This window comes from Anoplophora glabripennis, unplaced genomic scaffold, assembly GCF_000390285.2.
Source record: "Anoplophora glabripennis isolate ALB-LARVAE unplaced genomic scaffold, Agla_2.0 scaffold570, whole genome shotgun sequence".
Lineage (NCBI taxonomy): Eukaryota > Metazoa > Arthropoda > Insecta > Coleoptera > Cerambycidae > Anoplophora > Anoplophora glabripennis.
Genome location: NW_019416711.1, coordinates 112,401 through 130,615, shown reverse-complemented (window position 1 = coordinate 130,615; position 18,215 = coordinate 112,401). Strand labels below are relative to the sequence as shown.

General features: G+C 30.8%; 1 protein-coding gene across 1 annotated transcript in view; it reads right to left on the bottom strand.

Annotated features, from left to right (window-relative positions):
* The window catches only part of LOC108912080 (proton-coupled folate transporter-like), a 60,694-nt gene that overhangs the window by 29,594 nt on the left and 12,885 nt on the right, over positions 1-18,215 (bottom strand). The window contains exon 2 of the mRNA XM_018717241.2: positions 1,032-2,004. Coding sequence (XP_018572757.1) covers positions 1,032-2,004 — 973 coding nt within the window. The remainder of the gene's footprint in view (positions 1-1,031; positions 2,005-18,215) is intronic.

The following is an 18,215-nucleotide window of genomic DNA, read 5'->3' as shown; positions in this document are numbered from 1 at the left end:
CAAAAATGGAAGAGAAAAAAAGTTTTGTAATTAAATTCTGAACAAGATAGAGTTAGCTGCAATTCGAAAAAATAATTATTATTGTTGTTGCAAAAATTGGAAAAATCATTTATAAAATTGCAAAAAATGCTAATTTCATCCAATTCGGTTCGATAGTTTTTACATAATAATTGTTTACATTTTTTTTAATTAAAAAATTTTCAAAATCGAATTTCTAAAAATCTAAAGCCTTTGAATACTTGAAAATTTCATCACAAAAAGAAGCTTTAAAATGATTTTTGAAAAATTCAAATCGGTGAGCCGTGGGAAAATTGTTTAATGTGCTTTTTACCTACATTTAATTCCAGTAAGAGTTCTTTGAAATAATTTTGATATTAAGTTTTCAATTGCAAATTATAATTTTAAATAGGTATTTAATATTATAGTAAGATCGTATTCAATGCAAACTAGAGCAAAAAATTATCGGTCTTTTATCAAAGAAAAATCGTCTCATCATTTTTAGGAGGCGTAAGATGAACCATTTCAAATTTAAGATGAAATTGAATGTAAAATCTGAAATACCGCTGCATACGCACTGTGTTCTGGTAGTAGCTGTAGTCGCCCAGATGCATCGAGTGTACGAAGTGGTCGGTTATACGTCAAATACTAACCTGGCGAGCTTGGTCGTAAATCAGGAACTGTCTCCAAAAAAACAAGTAAACAACAGTGGCGCGTACAGAGTTAAAATGTAGTACATGCGTAGAATTTAAAAAACAAATTGGATTTATAATAAATTACATTTAAAATAAATAGTTTATGAGAATAAAGGAATTTTTGTAGGAACAAGGGTGCCAGACGTGAACTAATCCCTTCGTACCTTCATAATGTATAAAGAAATTATTCAGTTTCTAAACCCCTGAAAAGAGTATTGCACTGGATCCCTTGACAGGCAATGATTTATTACTTTGCATCAAATACGATCTTACTATAGTTTACCTACAAACAACAATAATGAGCAAAAAAATTAAATCAAATGGAGATTGCCATCTTACCGTGCATTGGTCCAATAACAACCATCACCACCAGCATCAACGACATAACTTTCAATTTCCTGTTGTTCTCGCCCTCCTTAAATGCTACTTTAAAAGTGTCTATGAGGTGTTTCATATCAAAAAAGTCTCTTAGGAAGGCACAGGACTGATCGGGCAACGTCGGCACGTCAATCTTCTTCGGCTCTTTAACCTTCTTGTATCCGTAATACAGCGCCATAACGTACATAACCGCTGAGATCGAGAACACCCCGTAAAACCCGATTTTTTTATACAGGACGCCACTGAGCGCCAGTCCCACGGGAATCCCCAGCGAACAGAACACGTTCACTATACCTATCCGCAATGTCCGCATATCCACCGTGGTCACGTCAGCTATATAGCTGAAGACGCCCATGAACATAGTGAACCAGCCTCCTGTGATGGCGGGGAAGAAGCCCTCCACGAAACCAGCCACCTCCATGGGCAGCTCGTAGAAGAAGAAAGTACATATCATCAGCCCAACCACCGTCATGAACTCTCCCACGATGGGTAGAAGCATGCAGGGTTTCCTCTTGCCCCACCTGTCGCTCCAGGAGCCGACGAACATGATGAGGAAGGCAGGAAGGGCGCTTTGGAGCATGGTCTTCCACACGCCCATGGAAGCGACGAGTTGCTGGACCTCCCTTTCCTCCATGGTGTAGTTTTCCGTCCTTCTTTCAGTCAGGGCGTCGCATACTTCCCGGGAATAACCGAGGTTGACTCTACAAGCTTTTTCTAGGTTCAGGTTCTGAGTGGCTAAGCTAGCAAGGACGCTGGGTATAATGTAGCAGGCCAGCATTGGTTCCACGGTGATGTTTTCCATAAGGAAGTTGTACCTCTCCTTCCATGTCATGGAGTCTATGTTGACTTTGGATTCCGCCTCTTTGATCTTGTCATTGTGATTCTTCTCGGCATTTTTCTTCTCTGCCTTGGCCATCTTGGTCTGTTTAAGAACCTGAAAATAAAATAAACATTGGCATTCAAATTATTCAAAAACACTAATATCAAAATAAATTACGTTGAATTAAAGGTATGTTTTGTTCAAAATAATTTCTCTATTTTATCTCTGCTGTTGAGAAAAACTCTATAAAATAATTGAAGTGGATACTAATGGCAATAGAAAATATTATAGGCTTTTATTTTAAATATACTAAGTTTAAATTAATTCAGCCTTGTTTTCAACTATGGTAAATATGTACAAGAAGCCTTTGAGAAAAAAGCCCCGAAATAGACTCTAAAGCGTTGGTCAGCTTTACTATGGAGTTGTGTTAAAGGAACATAAGTGTAAGGAATTACAAAGGAGTTAAATCAGCACTTGAAGACTTCAACTTAAGTTTCTTCTGAAGAAGATATGTCTCCTGAACCGTCAAGAAACAAGATCGACGGCATTGCAATCAGTCCAAAAACTCTTCTAAACTTTTCATCAAATGAAGTCTATATATACTATAAATATAATAATCGATAATAATTTATTAGTACTATTTGGACAGAATACGTTAACATCTGACTTCGTTTGATGTGAAACATTTTAGAATGAATTTGATTTACCTTATACATTTAAAGTAAAGTAACAACGATATTCCTCTCATTCCTATTAGTATAATATAAAATATTATAAATGATGGTTATTTATTTATTGCCATTTGAACGCGATGTACTAAAATAGGTATACCGAAGCAGTTATAGTCCAGGCAAGTTAGACCAAAATCACCTAGAATACGGAGACATTTTTTTCTGATGAACCGATCGAGTTGCGGTTTTCGGCATTGTCAAATGGTAACAATTGACTAAATGTTGTAGAAATTTGTGTGCACGGCTTTTCGGGGTCGGAGATTCCGAATCTGACCCTGAAAAATATGCCCGAAGACCCTGGGGCCCCCCAGAGGGCAAGGGGGGTTTCTGTAAAACATCGAATAATTGCCTTCTAAATCCCCACTCAGGGGTTTTTGGGGTCGGGGATTTCGATTCTGATACTGAAAAGTATGCACGACGCCCCTGGGGCCCCCAGGGGACAAGGGGGGCTTCTGTAAAACATCGAATAGCTGAGTAATTGCCTTCTAAATTTCTATTCGAGGGTTTTCGGTGTCGGGGATTCCGAATCTGACACTGGAAAATATCCATTAATCTTAGCTTGTCTATCACTGAGAAAAATTGTCGTAGAATTGGAGAAATCCTGGACAATCCGTTCCCAAGAGACACATTTCGTTAAATTGAATAAATATTCCTTAAAACCGAAGAATATTTCAAGGATCATGAATTTTCAAAAGAATCTCTTGGGCCCGTGCGACTGCGGATAATGCATAACAATTAGGCGACAAAATCCGATTATCGAAATTTAGAAGGCAATTACTTAGCTTTTCGATGTTTTACAGAAGCCTTGCTCCCCTGAGGGGCCCCAGGGCCGTCGGGCATATTTTTCAGGGTCAGATTCGGAATTTCCGACCCCGAAAACCCGTGCACACAAATTTCTACAACTTTTAGTCAATTTTGACCATTTTTAGAAAATTCGGAAAAATCGATGCACTCCAAGATGCACTTTATGCACCCGCAATGCAGTTTCGATCCACCCCAAAGTGTAATAGAAAGACTTTTTTCTGATATTTTTTCGAAGACAATGCGGAAAACCGCAACTCGATCGGTTCATCAGAAATAATTTTCTGGTTTATTGTCTAACTTGCCTGATCTATAATAAAAACGATTTCAAAGTAGCAGATTTATGTTACAATGTTTGCAATAGAGAATATTACATAAAAAACAATAGCATTACGTTTCGTTTTCCAATGCTTGATTTTATGAAGTCATTAAAAATAATGCCTATAAAACACTGGAATGCATCCAATAAAGCCAATCATCAAAACAGGAAAGGCCTTTTAGAAGAAGCGAGTAATGTAACATTAAAGCGTAAATGTTCCCTGCGATTTTACTACAATCTTTATTCATGACATTGGCACTAAGGTCGTAACAAGCCGTTTTGGTTATTAGCATTTGACATTCAAAATTCATATTCACCTAGAACTGAGGTAAGTTTACATAAAATGTAGCTTAATGTTGCATTTGAAGAAATATGTAAACTTTCTGGGAACTTTAACAAGACAATTTTTCAGTTACTTTGTGTCGTTGTTCCTTGGAGTTAATTCAGTCCAAATTTTATTGATTTAGAGAAGAAAATATATGGAAGTAAAGTAGAAAGAATTATACATTATAGTGTATGTGCAGGTACTTGAAATAGCTTTCTAATGACTAAACAACTTTTATTGCTCTCAAATGTATTTTTTAACTAGGCGACTTTCGAAGAAGTAAATATAGATTGTCCCAAATCAAGATAATTCGTAATAGAAGATTCTGCTACACGGCAAATGTTTCTGTATAATTACATAGCGTTTCTGCCACTAGGATTATATTTTATCGGCAGTAAATAAAATACCTGTTAAAAAATAATAATTACATGTGCTCAGGATTCCTTTTGAAATTCAAATTGTCATAAAAGAACTATGATTTCAAGAAGATTGCGCATATTTTTTGTTTTATTTTTCTTTTCATTTTAAAATAAATTAAAAGTTTATAGTTATTTCCTTGTTCACTATAATCTAGTCAAAAATGTAAAAGAAAACATTAAAATCAAAGTACTTAAGGATTTTAATATTCATTATAAGATTCCATTCGCGAAGTTGTATACTGGCTGTTAAATATAAATATATTTAATTGCATACGGTTTAGGACTTTGGTGAAGGTCAAGTAAAAAAGCATTTAATTTTAAAAGAACTTCTAACTCATGGATTAAACAGTCAATTTTGATTAAAAAGAGGGAAAGCAAAAAGCTTGTTAAATGTGAAGACTTAAAATACATCTAACCCATATTCTAATATTTAAGGCAAAATGCCTCGAATATACATGCCAATGTACCGCCAAATTGTGACAAGGTACGAATCAATCTTTGTTAGCCTGTTTCTAACTGTTGATTTCGCAACGCAGCAGGTTTTCAGCACATTCCAATTTCGTTTTAGATTAAGACTGAATAGCAGAAATTCTTTGGTGACAATTACGTAACAGCCGATAGCAAAAACTGCCCATGTAATTTTGTATAGAAAGTGCAATCAGTTATCGAACATTTCCATTAATGCACTTTTTGAAGAACCTGTTGAGTAATAGTGACACCACCACGAAATCAGTTTAGTGGCAAGCGATGTAGGTAAACAAAATCATCAGATCATTTATTTGTCGTAGGTTGTAGTGACGTAAATTTAAAAAAAATATAATTAAGTTATCATTTTGAATATCTAGAGCAACAGTAAATTATACATCCCACGACATATGGGTTAATGTATCTAACTGTACAAATGAACAAGTAGATAAAATTAATTCAAAAATTTTGTTACACTACTACCATGACTTTATTTCAAATTAAATCTAAATTTAAGTTTAAATAAAACTGAAATTTCATTAAAATTCTATATCTTACAGTTGCTTCAAACGATTGATTAGTAATCATTAGTACACACTAAAATATTAGCATTTAACCAAACTTATATTAGTTCAAATGATGATACAGAGATATGGGGCGTCAAAGTAAAAAATTGGTTTATAAAACAAAAGTACAATGCGGTAAAATGTGTTTTTTGTATTGTACAGTAAGAGAATCATCTATTGTAAGTTTCTGTATATCAGAATACCTATTTGGTTTCTGTCATCAATATGATGTACCTAATAAAAATAAATAATTATCCCAGAACTACAACAAATGCAAACATTTTTAACAAACCCTGCATCTTTAAGACAAAAAATAGCTCTAGCATGACCCCTCAAAAAATTAGAGCAGATTCACTGTCTCATATGGAAGTAGTAGTGTACCAAAGGAAGAGGGCCAATAAGGTCGGTTTTCGACTGTATCAGAAATTGATCCTAAACATATGGAATATGTTTTTTGAACCTAAAGCAACAATATTAAATCTTTTCTAGGCAAGACACTCAAAAACTCTTAATAACATAATAAAACCATTTTTCTTACATCTGATGCACATAATCATATAAATAACATTTTTAGTGTATAAATGAAGTAAAATACCTCTACCCCTTCCATCTTTTTCCCCCTTCTACGTAACCCCTGAAAGATACTGAACAATATCAAAGAGATTTCACAAAAACATTTATCTGTCAGTCTAATATAAACAATAATAAAATGTTTCTAGTTTAAAAATAGGTCAATCCACCTCCTTCCATTCGAGCGTATATCTTTTTCTTCCTTAAACCTCCATCTTGTTTCTCTGATTTTTATAAACAGGCATAAAAATAAGTTTTAAGTATAATATTACAGTTCATTTCTAATATTTTTTGATATAGTTTGATGTGAGTCCCCTTGCCTCTCTCTGATTGGGGTGCTGGTTTAAAGTGAATCCCCTGTGTATTGCTGGCACTTTTTACACGATGTATAATTATATTCAGTTCTTTACTTAAGTGTCTTTTTGAGGTTATGCAGTCGAGTGGGAGGGGGAGTAGAAGGGGAAAAGGATAAGAGTTTACCTTTATAATTATAAACAAGTGTTTTTTACTAAAATTGTGCCGGAAAAATATTATTTATATGATTCTGAACACCAGATGTAAGAAAATGGTTTTATTAAATTTTTAAGCATTTTTTAATGTTCGGGTTGGGGGGGTTGTATCCGAATTGCTTAGAATCGATTTAATATTGTTGCTGAAGGTCAAAGAACATATTCCATATGATTAGGATGAATTTCTGTAGGGCCGAAAACCGGCCTTATCGACCCTCCTCCTTTCAATAAAACCTTTCAAGGCATTTCAAAGTTTGTTGAAAAACATTATTTTTGTCAAATCTGCTTATTTCGATACCAAGAATCTGTGGAGCTCCATGTACATGGAATATTGAGACATCCTGTATTAAAAAAATATCTAATCGTGCCTGCAATTTTCATTTACATTAATCTAGGAAATAAAAAATCATTACAGCACAAGAATGTTTACAATTAAAGAAGTGTTTACTTAATCAGAACTAAGCAATTGTTTAACCTCAACATTCATTTTATCTCTTCTTTTCTGAAGGACAGGCAGTAAATTGATTTTGTTGGCGTTATAAACAAATATGAATAAAAATGCCTCATCGCCTTGAAAAAAATCTAAACACGAACAAAAATGATAGCGATAGATAGGATCATTGTAATGTCTTATTAAATCATAGGATGCTACAAGGACTTCGCTGTAACAAATCGTATGAGAAAGATTGGTTCGAATTATCTATATTTAATTACTTTATTTATTAAATGTAAAAGCCTTGCAGTTGGTGTTTAATTTCATCATACATAATAGATATACAGGGTGATTCACAACTTATCCAAAAAAATTTGGGAATAGATGCGGCATGAGAAATGTAGTCAATATTGTAAAAAAATTTTTTGTAAAATACTTACAATTTCTGAGAAAAAAATTATTGAAGTTACAGCACATTAAACCACTACATAGCTGGACAACTGTAGTCTCTAGCGTCATTCGCAATACGCGTGGAGAGCCATGTGACTCCTAATACTGAAATCCGTCATTGCGGTAGTTTTTACCTGTTATCTGTGGTATTTACATCAGTTTTTTAGTAGTTAGTGTCAAAAATAGCTTGCATGTATAGCAACTCAGAGTTGATGGATATCGTTTTAATTTATGGTGAAGCAAGACAACATTTGTATTATGGTGAAGTATTTGTGTTATGGTGAAGCAAGACATCATTTGTGTTAGTTCGTAGAAAGTGAGTAAGACGGACCCAAATGTGTTTACACGTGAGTGGATAAAATTTTGAACAATTGCTGTTGCAGCATCGGGTATGTCAAATGATTTTATTATTTAAAAACACAAATTAATTTTATTAATAATAATTAATAAAGGCAAAAGCATTTGAATTTGCCGATATAAAATAGGTGCGATAAAATTCTATTTACATATTTCTTTCCTTGCGAAAGTTTTTGTCCGTTTTTATCACGCCGCCATACCGGTCGCATTGTGCAAGGTCAGGTTTTACAGTGGACCAGTTTCCAGTGCCGTGCAGAAATGTATTTTTAAATCAATTTCGAACTGACCTTTTTGATTTTTTCTTTACAAAATTGTATTTGTAAGGGTCCCCTGTACATCCAGAATTTTTTTTGGATAAGTTCTAAATCACCCTGTATATATTATCTATGATTCCAGATTTCAGTAGACAATATGTCTATATCTGACTTTTTATCATCGAAGTTATTAAATAATAAACGTTAATGAAGTCGAAATTAATTATTATCTGTAAGTAGTAGAATAGATGATATGGATGAGTTCCCTTTCCATTGGCGTGGCAAACTTTTTATAACAATAGTATGGAACTTACCTTCCTCAAAACTGTCTCCAAAATAATGCTCATTTTTTTTCATTTATATTCGTACTATGTGGGATATTTCCTCAATGCTTAGATCTAAAGGCGCCATTCCCACGAAATAATGTTTTTTTACAAAGACAAAATATTCTAAACAGCTGAATTATTTGAAGTTTAATGAATAACGATAACGTCTCAGCCTAATTTCAAATGTAAGGAGAACGAAGGACAAAAAACGAGCTGACATACACATTTTGAATATTTCTACCTAAATTTTCGAAAAGTTAACAACATTTTGAAGTACCCGATATATAGGTAATATATTTTGCTCTGCTTTTTCCAATGTAAACAAAACAATTTTCATAAAAGTAATTCTTGGCTGCTCCTTTTGACGCAACGATTCATTTGATTATTTTTTTAAATTGTAACGATGTAATTTTTTAAATTTTAATGATGTAATGTTTATTCAGAATGTAATTTAGTTACTGATTTTAATAGATGTTATTTCCTTTACCTTTTGAAGAAGACGCATAATCTAACTGTAAGCACTGACTATACGAATGCTAATTGCACACATTAATAAATTTACTAATTATTATTCTGATATTATTCATAACTTTTCAAAGAACGTAGGATAGTAATTCTTTAAGTGTGTTGAAGTATTTGTATAATTGAAATACCTCACTAAAACGCTAATATATTCATAAATTAAAACGAGTAGGTACTCTTTTAAATCTTCGAAATCTTATTATAAGAATAATATTTACATTATCTTTACAAAAAAATTCGCATTATTTTAAATGTAACCAAAAATTAAAACTAATTTTATCTAAATTAAATCTTTTTTTAATAATGTTATACACTATCTGGGAAATAATTTAAAACATGTTCATTTAAAATATTTGTAGCGGTCATTAAATTTAATAACAACTTAAATAGGTTGTTAATTAAACAGTTAAAATTCGGGTATATGATTTTTTAAAACCTTCACAGATACTAATATCACTGACAAGACATTTTATCGTTCGTTTTAATAGCGAACAATTACTAGTAATTTATTATTATCTCGTTATGAAAGAATGCAATTATGATTTTTTCACATAATTATGAGTATAATCATACTTATCATACATCTGGAAGCAAATCATTCCTTATTACTCTTAAAGTATGTCGAAAATATCTCGTACGTAATATCTTCATTTTAATGGCAAAAACTGTAATACCTAGTATAACAGTAATATCTAAATATTTAAATTTATTATTTTTGTCTAATACATAACTTTTTAAATATCCGACTTAGATACCACTGTCAACGAATTGGAAAGTTTAGACAGAATTATTTTACATTCTGCTTTATTCTCTATCAAGGTTTGAACTTTCATTAATGTTCTATTTCCAAAAGCAGGTTCTGTTTAATAATAATGTTGCCTAAATTATTTCAAATACATACTTCATTTTGTTTTGGTCTATAGATACTTATCTTTCTACACAATAAGATCTGCCAAAATGTACCCTATATTCACGAAAGGTTACAATAATTTTATTGAAAACTACAGGCCCATTACATTTTTATGTAATTTTGTTTAAAGTTAGTATATCGTTTACATTTCCATGTTAAATCTCAAATTCCAATTTATCAAATTGGATTCGATTTACGGCAAATATATCTACCTTAACCAATCTTGTTATTTTATTGCATATACATTAAATATTCGTGGACATGTTGACATGTTGATGTAGTTTACACGTTTTTTTTAAAGCAACAAGTGTCACAGGATTCTCCTTCATAAGTTATCAAATTTTAGTATGTGAACAAATTTTTTAAACCTTACCTATCTGTCTAAAAGGTCACTGAAAGCTCATACTGTTGATTTACATCGACCGAAATTGTTACTTCTTCAGGAGTACCTCAGGGTTACGATCTTGGCCTGCTAATATTCAATATGCTCATTAATGGCATTTGTGATAATCTTATAATGTTCCCTTATATGCAGACGACTTCAAGCTGTCTACCTTTATTACGTCTGTTGATGACTATTGTAACATACACAAGAAAACTTAAGCTTGGGTACTGTACACGAGTTAAATAGAGGTGCAGAAATTGTATCACGTTGCGCCGAAGTTAAAGATATTGGTGTAGCCTTTGATACAAAAGTAACAGCCCCTCACACGAACTACATTATATCCAATGTTAATAGATGTCTTGGTTTCGTTATACGATTTATTATATAATGCGTTTGTCGGGTTAAAACTTGAGTATGCATCCATTTGGAACAAAATATATGTTAGTTACGTACTTTGGAAAAAGGACAGAGGAAATTTCTTAAATATCTCTCCTTTAGTCTTGATTTACATAACATTACGCCGAAAGTACATTTCTCTTTTATTTTTACACAAATTATTGCACAGCGATATATATTATCCTGGCGTTCTTTGCCTTGTAACATTCAATACTATATTATGTTAATCTCGCTCTTATACGTTATTATTATACATCGGAAACTTTGTGGAAACAATTAAGTAAATGAACAGTATTAATCTGAGTTGTGTTAGTAAGAGCAGCAATTCGCGTAGCAGAAATACAATACACAGAGCTACTTATTACGTGCCATAAAAACACGCTCCATACATTCGACCAAAGCGTCAAACTCACGAACACACGCACAAACGACAATGAAATGCACAGCGAACGTCTCTCAACAAAAAACCGGAATTCACCGGCACGCCAAGCCGACAGGACAAGTATTAGGGTGCCACTAGATACGTATCGAATAAATTGATCGATGCGAAGCTTCATATCAGAGGCAGATATATATATATGTTTTATGGTAAGTTCCATGTGAAACGTTTAGTGTAGAAAAATACACTTAAAAATACTTACATATAGGTATATTCTTACAATGTAAAGAATGCAGTTATAAGAGGGCAACAGTTGTCTCACTTTTTGTTTGAATAAAGTTACATAAAAGAGAACTCGGCTCTAAATAATAGAGAATTTCAGTCAATCATTAATTTATTTAGCACTAGTTTTGTGTTTCAGGACGTTAAATGTGTTTATTTTATAGTATATAGAATCATTTTAAGTATATTTTTTGTCCTACCCTAATTGAAATTTTCTGGCAGGGCAGATTTTACAGTTACTCATATAAATCGATCTGTTGCTCACATTCGATTTTTCTAGTGACAAATAAGATACAAAACAAACTTAAAATTGCAAAATTTTAATTAGAAAGGGCAGAGCAAAATTCGTACGGCAATTAAGTCCGTCACATATGTGAGTGCATCATCTTATCAACACTCGCATAATTTGCATATGAAGTAATATAAAAACAATATTATCGAGGAATTTCACGAATCGTAAATTTAATCACCACAGCTAATTGCTCATAAAATCAGAATGCGCATGGCCATTTCTAATTGTTCAGCGAACATAAAAAAAGTAATAATGATTTAATTCAGCGTTAATTATGTTTGTGGTATGTAAAATAAAAATATAACATTTAAATTTAACTGGCAATTTGTGTAAGAGTTTAGTTATTGCCAGCTAGGACCAATGGGTATGTTCCTATCTTGAACTCAAACAAATCACTGATAAATGAAGCGATTTGATCTATGGTAGGTCATGAAAACAAGTGAGAATTTCAACTGTAAGGCTTTGTGAACACCTCTGTATATTTCTTCTCCGGTTGAGTACTGAATCTGTTGCAGTTGCATAAAATTCCACTTACCTCGATGAGGGTTATATAGTGGATATAAAAAAAATGTCGATAACCTTAATGAATACCTTGTCAATTAAATTGTGAAGTGTGGTTTTGTTTGTCATTACCTGTAAATTATTATAATTCCACAAGTATTTTCACATTTTTACTTGTGTAATAACGAAATATTTTATGGTTTAAAAATTATATGTATATGATGTGACAAGTTATTGATGTTGAAAATGTTTGCAATACAGATGCAAGTGAAATTATCGAAAATAAATTAGGTTTTTTTAGTTTTTTATATTAACGAAACCTTCTGCCCGGTAGTTTTTTGTTTGTCAAGAAATTCAAGATATTCAATTTCGGTTTATACAAGTACTATACATTTTTTTAGATATTATTATTTCAAATTTGATAAAAATAATTTAATACATAATCTGATGACCATTGACATAGAAGATAGAAGAGCAACGTTCTGAAGGTCAATTATCAGCACAAAAATTTCTGAAACAATATATTAAAACTACATTTTATCTGCTACTTTAATTAAGTACGAAGATAACAGTGGCTTAAGAATTGTTTGAAATCTATTGTACATGTCAAAGTACAGTGAACAGAATTTTAACTACACTGATAAAAATTGTGAAAATTGACATAGGATTTTTACATGTCTGTAATGGCTTTTATATACGAAAAATATAAATGAATTGAACATACATGATGCATAGTGAAAAATTGATCGTTTGAGTGTATAGGTATTTTCTTTTTGCCTTACCTTTTACGTTTTTACTATATTTGATGTTAATATACAAATAAAAGTGTAAATTTCATGACCTGACAACCAATCAGATTAATCACGTGATGATCCGATGTGGTGTTACCGCGCATGTGTAGAGAACTGTTCTAATTGTTCAGTAGGCATGCTTATATTCATTTGTGGCGTGATAATACAGCTCAATGTTTTAACTACCGAAATATAATGTTATACAAAATACTGAGGTAAGTAAATAATATGACTTTTGTAAATTATATAAACCTATCGGTATATTTTCATTTAAAGTTATTGGAGTATGAGAAACATCAATAATAACTGTATTGAACTTTGTCCAACCTTTACACATAGACATCCAGGTTATAGCTTACCATTTAAGATATATTTTACTTGTTTTACTTTGATTATATTTTGTTTTTAGTTTAATGTTCTCAAGAAGGGACCATTGCTCTCGAAATGGTTCAAAGAATCCACCTCAAAATGCACCTAGACGCGAGAACTAGGGCAAAATATCCAACCAGAAAAAGTCTTTATTTAAATGAAAATCTCAGAAAGTACATGAAGAATGTTTTTCATTATACCTAATTATTTTAAATTAGGTCAATTTTCTAAGAACATATTTTATTTGTCTTAGAATGTTGCTTATTAGTAGTTACTCAAACTTTATACGATTTTCGAGTATATGAAGACATAACTAGTTGATAGTATATAATAGCTCTTTTATAAATTTAAACATTGAAGGACAAATACGCCACTGAAAAAAGGGTGTGTAAAATTAAATATATACTTTGTCCTTTAAATAAGTAAGGAGGTTTTTTACAGATTGCTTTATATATGCATATTTTTTTAATTTTTACTGACTTCGTTAATTTAAATTTGCTATTCCAAGTTTTACACTATATTATTTTAAGAAAGCTAATTAATTAGTTTAAATAATATTTTGTATTATTTATCGCTAATAGGATAATTCAAAACTGTATATTTTACTGTATAAAGAGTATGTGTCATTATTAAATAATATTAATAAATCTTAAATTTATTTAAAGTTATTTTAAATAAAGTTTAAAATTTATTATTATTAAGGTAAGTCGTAACCTATCTTGAAAAAATATTTAAGTACGTAAAAAATATTACATAATAATATTTTTTCCTGTTTCTTAGTAAAATACACTTTAGGTGTCGTAAGTATACATACATATATCGATAATATAAATTTACATTTTGAGTAAATTGCACAAAAAGTATAAAATTACATGTTTAATGTAACTTTGTTTATATGATGTATTTTTGTATTACCTGTTGTGGTGTCAGACTAACCAATGATCTAATATGTAATTTTATATAAAATTGTTATGAGTGTACTATTATTTATCTGGTGCATCCAAAATGTGGATGACATCTATTTCTTTTTATTTCATTTTAGAACAATTTTGTGAATTTTCATGATATTGTTTCCTGTGTGTAAATATGTGTTTGATAATCAGAATAGTTGTCATAGAACTTTTAAAAGGAAAAGAATTTATATAAGTCGCAAAATATTCGCATCAGTTAGCACCTACTATCACAAGTAGGTATTTTAAGAATAAAAATAATTGTTTTCAGAACCAAATCTTTTGATTTAATAATGAAATATCCAATTCCTCTTATTCCTAAATTAATTTGTATCGCCAATCTTGCTTGCTTGACAAATTAATGTTACAATTTAACGCGCATTGAGATAAAATATTTGTTTTATTGAGAACAAGATTGGACATTTTAATTTTCCATTATACCATTTTTACTCAAAATCAAGCAAGACCAAATTATCGATATATGAAGAATAAAAAATATTCATAATGAAATTTTCGAATTATTGTAGAAAAATAATTTTTTTATAATGGCATTTTTGGCTCAGGCTATGTCCCATTCTCATTAGAACACCCTGTATAAGCCTATTTGACAAATTATTAGTTTCCAAAGTTCTATTCATTTGCCAAATTATAGACTACCAAGCAGATTATTCCACATTAGACAGGCTCTTTTGATTTTGGGTACGGGAAACGGCAAATTCAATGCAATTCCGCAAAATTAAATCGGAATGCTATTGATCACGGCTTACATAACAATGCATAGAGGAAATAGAATAGAGGAAATGAACGCAAACAATTATTGTCACTTCATTACATTGCTTCAGTAACTCTGGTTCAAGTACGTTGTTTCAAGTTGTACAGTATTGAACGAAAATAGAGAATAACTTACTTTTACTTTTATCTATTGACAATTTAACCGCAAAATTTCTGTTTGCGGTTAAGGTCGTTCCAATTTGATAACAGTCTGACTTTCTGTTTTAGTTGTTCCTGAAAGTAATGATATTATACACAGTGACAGAATAGATTTATAGGATTATAACCGATTAAAGTGTTTTGAAAACTAAAGTTACTGAAGAAAATAACTTCTTCCAAAATTAATTATCTAATTATTAATTTTACATTAATTAGATGGTTCTTGTGGCGGCCAAATAAATTTATAGAAAACAGATTTATTATTTGCAGGTTCTCGGATATATACTTAAAATTAAAACAATATCAGCTTGACGTTTTTATGAAAGAAGTAAGTAATTTTAGGTAGTTACTTATTTAACTTTTACTTATAGTAATAGGTAATGATTAATAAACAAATTTACTTGTTATATCATTAGATAAAGTACTTAAAATGCAACATAAAACACCGAAACTAATTAAATTTAATTTTTAGAATTGTTTTACAACAATGAACAAAATTGACCAAAAATTGTTTTACATACTTCTATGAATACTAAAAAAATTTGTTAAGAATAATACAACTAAGATATGCGAATGATATTATTGATATTTCAAAATCAACGTAAAAAAACTTCAGTAAATTTTCACTCAAAATCAACATAGTTTTTTGTAAACATCCACACTCAATTATGTTGAAATAAGAACACTTTTCGTTGAACAATGTTCACTCAACTATTTGTTAGCTAAATAAATATTATAATGACAACATTCGATAACTTTTAAGTCAGCTTGCTAAATTATGTGTGTCATATTGGTATCCTTATAGCATCCTCATTGGTACATAGTAATCAAAATCAACTCATAATGACAACCAAATAACTAAGTAAATGTATTTGTTGTCTGACAGCAAACACAGCTTTGTGTTCCCCAACTCAAAAATGTGTAATATTAACAACAAATGGAGTGATGTTTCCATAGTTTGTTCCCATTCTCATGTATATTAATTCTAATTGTGTTGTTAAGTTCCTTTACTACTTTTTCCTGGGTATATAATTTTATCTTTATTTTTGTTCCATACATGTTAAAGAATACATCCGCGTAATATTATCATTAATAAATGGAAAATCCTTGAATATTGCTGCTAAAACACTGAACTCAAATTACATAACATTCTTTTCATTGCAAGGATATTGGAAAAATTACTGTTTATTTTTACCTGTTCCGTAATTTGCAAATTTATGAATGTATAATTTTTCTCATTAAAAGTTTAATAATAAATAACTAGGAAGTGGTTAAATACATTATTTTTTTTGGGCGTAGTTAGCTTAGATAGTGAATTTAACAAAGTTAGAAAATATGCAGTGTAATAAATTATATGCGAGTAAAAGTTTTAGGCAGATATTTGTATATAGTCATTGTCATTAAGATGTGACAGTAATTTTATATTATATTGTACGTATATAACGTTAACATTAGCTTCATTAAAATAGGTACTCGAAGGTTGTTTCAGACATTAAAAATATATTTATCATAATTTAATAGTACTTTGTCACTATATGAACAACTGAGCAAATTACGCAATGCAGCACTAGTTATTCTAAACATTACCAAATTTATTTAAAAAAATCAATTCCGACAATTCTCGTATATTTATGTAAATTCACTCAAATATTCAAAACAGTGACTATTTATTTCATTCACATTAAAGTAACATACCGCATATGTTATGTAAAATTAGCTTATTTCAAATAAATAGTACATTATACACATTTAAATGAAAACAAAATAATATTATTGCATCAGAATGTCATTCATACATATTCATTCTACTGCTTTGCATGACATTCGTTCCGTTTGTAGTGTTATGGGAAAGGACATCTAGGAAGGATATTTAAGAAGAACAAAAATGGAACTAATAACAATATAACTATTTATACGTATTTTGTAATTTAGAATTTTGGAAATTCACCTTAAATATTAAAACAACTTTTTTTTCAATCTCCAATCTCCAACACCTGTATAAGTTGTTCGAAAACATTTTTCCAGGTATACTGCCTTTTCAGTATGCTTATGAGAAAGTTGCTTAGAATTTCAGATGTGGCATTATACCAAATAAGAAAAAGTTACTCAGAATTAGACATCTATTAAGGCTGATTCCGATAAAGCTAATGAAAATTAAAAATATATATTCTCTTTTCTATGAAATCGAATGCATTATGGGATGTTAAACTAGATAACCGTTCTTTAGAAATAGTGTTTTAAAAATCGTGTACCACTGTTCTACTTGCAACAATGAGACAAGCATAAAATATTTTTATATAATGAATATCCTTAAGAGTTATTTAAAAAATCAGCGGTCTAAAGAGGCTGGTTGCTTCTGGTTGACGTATTTGTATGTCAATATAGCGAATCTTTACTTCCAAGTAAATAAATATGTGGTCCAAGTTTCACCAGTCTACGTCAAACATCCTCAGACAGGCTGGGCCATTAGTGTGAGAAAGTGCAATAACTCCCTTGTTATTTATAATACAGAAGAAAAGTTTATATAAAAGTAGAACAGGATTAAGAAACCTAAACTACAAAATTAATTTGAAACATACAGGGCGATGAGTAAAAACGGGACACGCCAAATATAACATTTTTAAAATGGAACAACCTGTGTATTTTTAAAAAGTTGGATTTCTGAGATAATTCTATATATGGCAATATAAACAGTTTAACATTTTAGTGCGGGGTTGCCAAGTTACGTAGAAAATTCTTCGAATTTTGGAAAAAACATGACCTCGAAGTTATATTAACTTTCAACAACTAGAACCTGGAGCGAAAATATTTGACAGAGTTATAGGCAAATGTTCGACAACGGCTCCTATATTAGCTAATATCGATATTTTATACAGGGCATTTTTTATAAGATGATCATTTTCAGAAAGTGCAAACTCGATTTTCTAAAATTTTTCAAATGGAAAACACCCTGTATGTTATTGTTCTATTTTATTTGTATATCGCTCCACTTCAGCTTTTATTAAGCATGTTCTATACTTAAAAGTGTTAGCTATCAAGATATAGTAACATTTCTGAAAAAACTTTATTATTTTCGGTAGCACGAGATGGCTT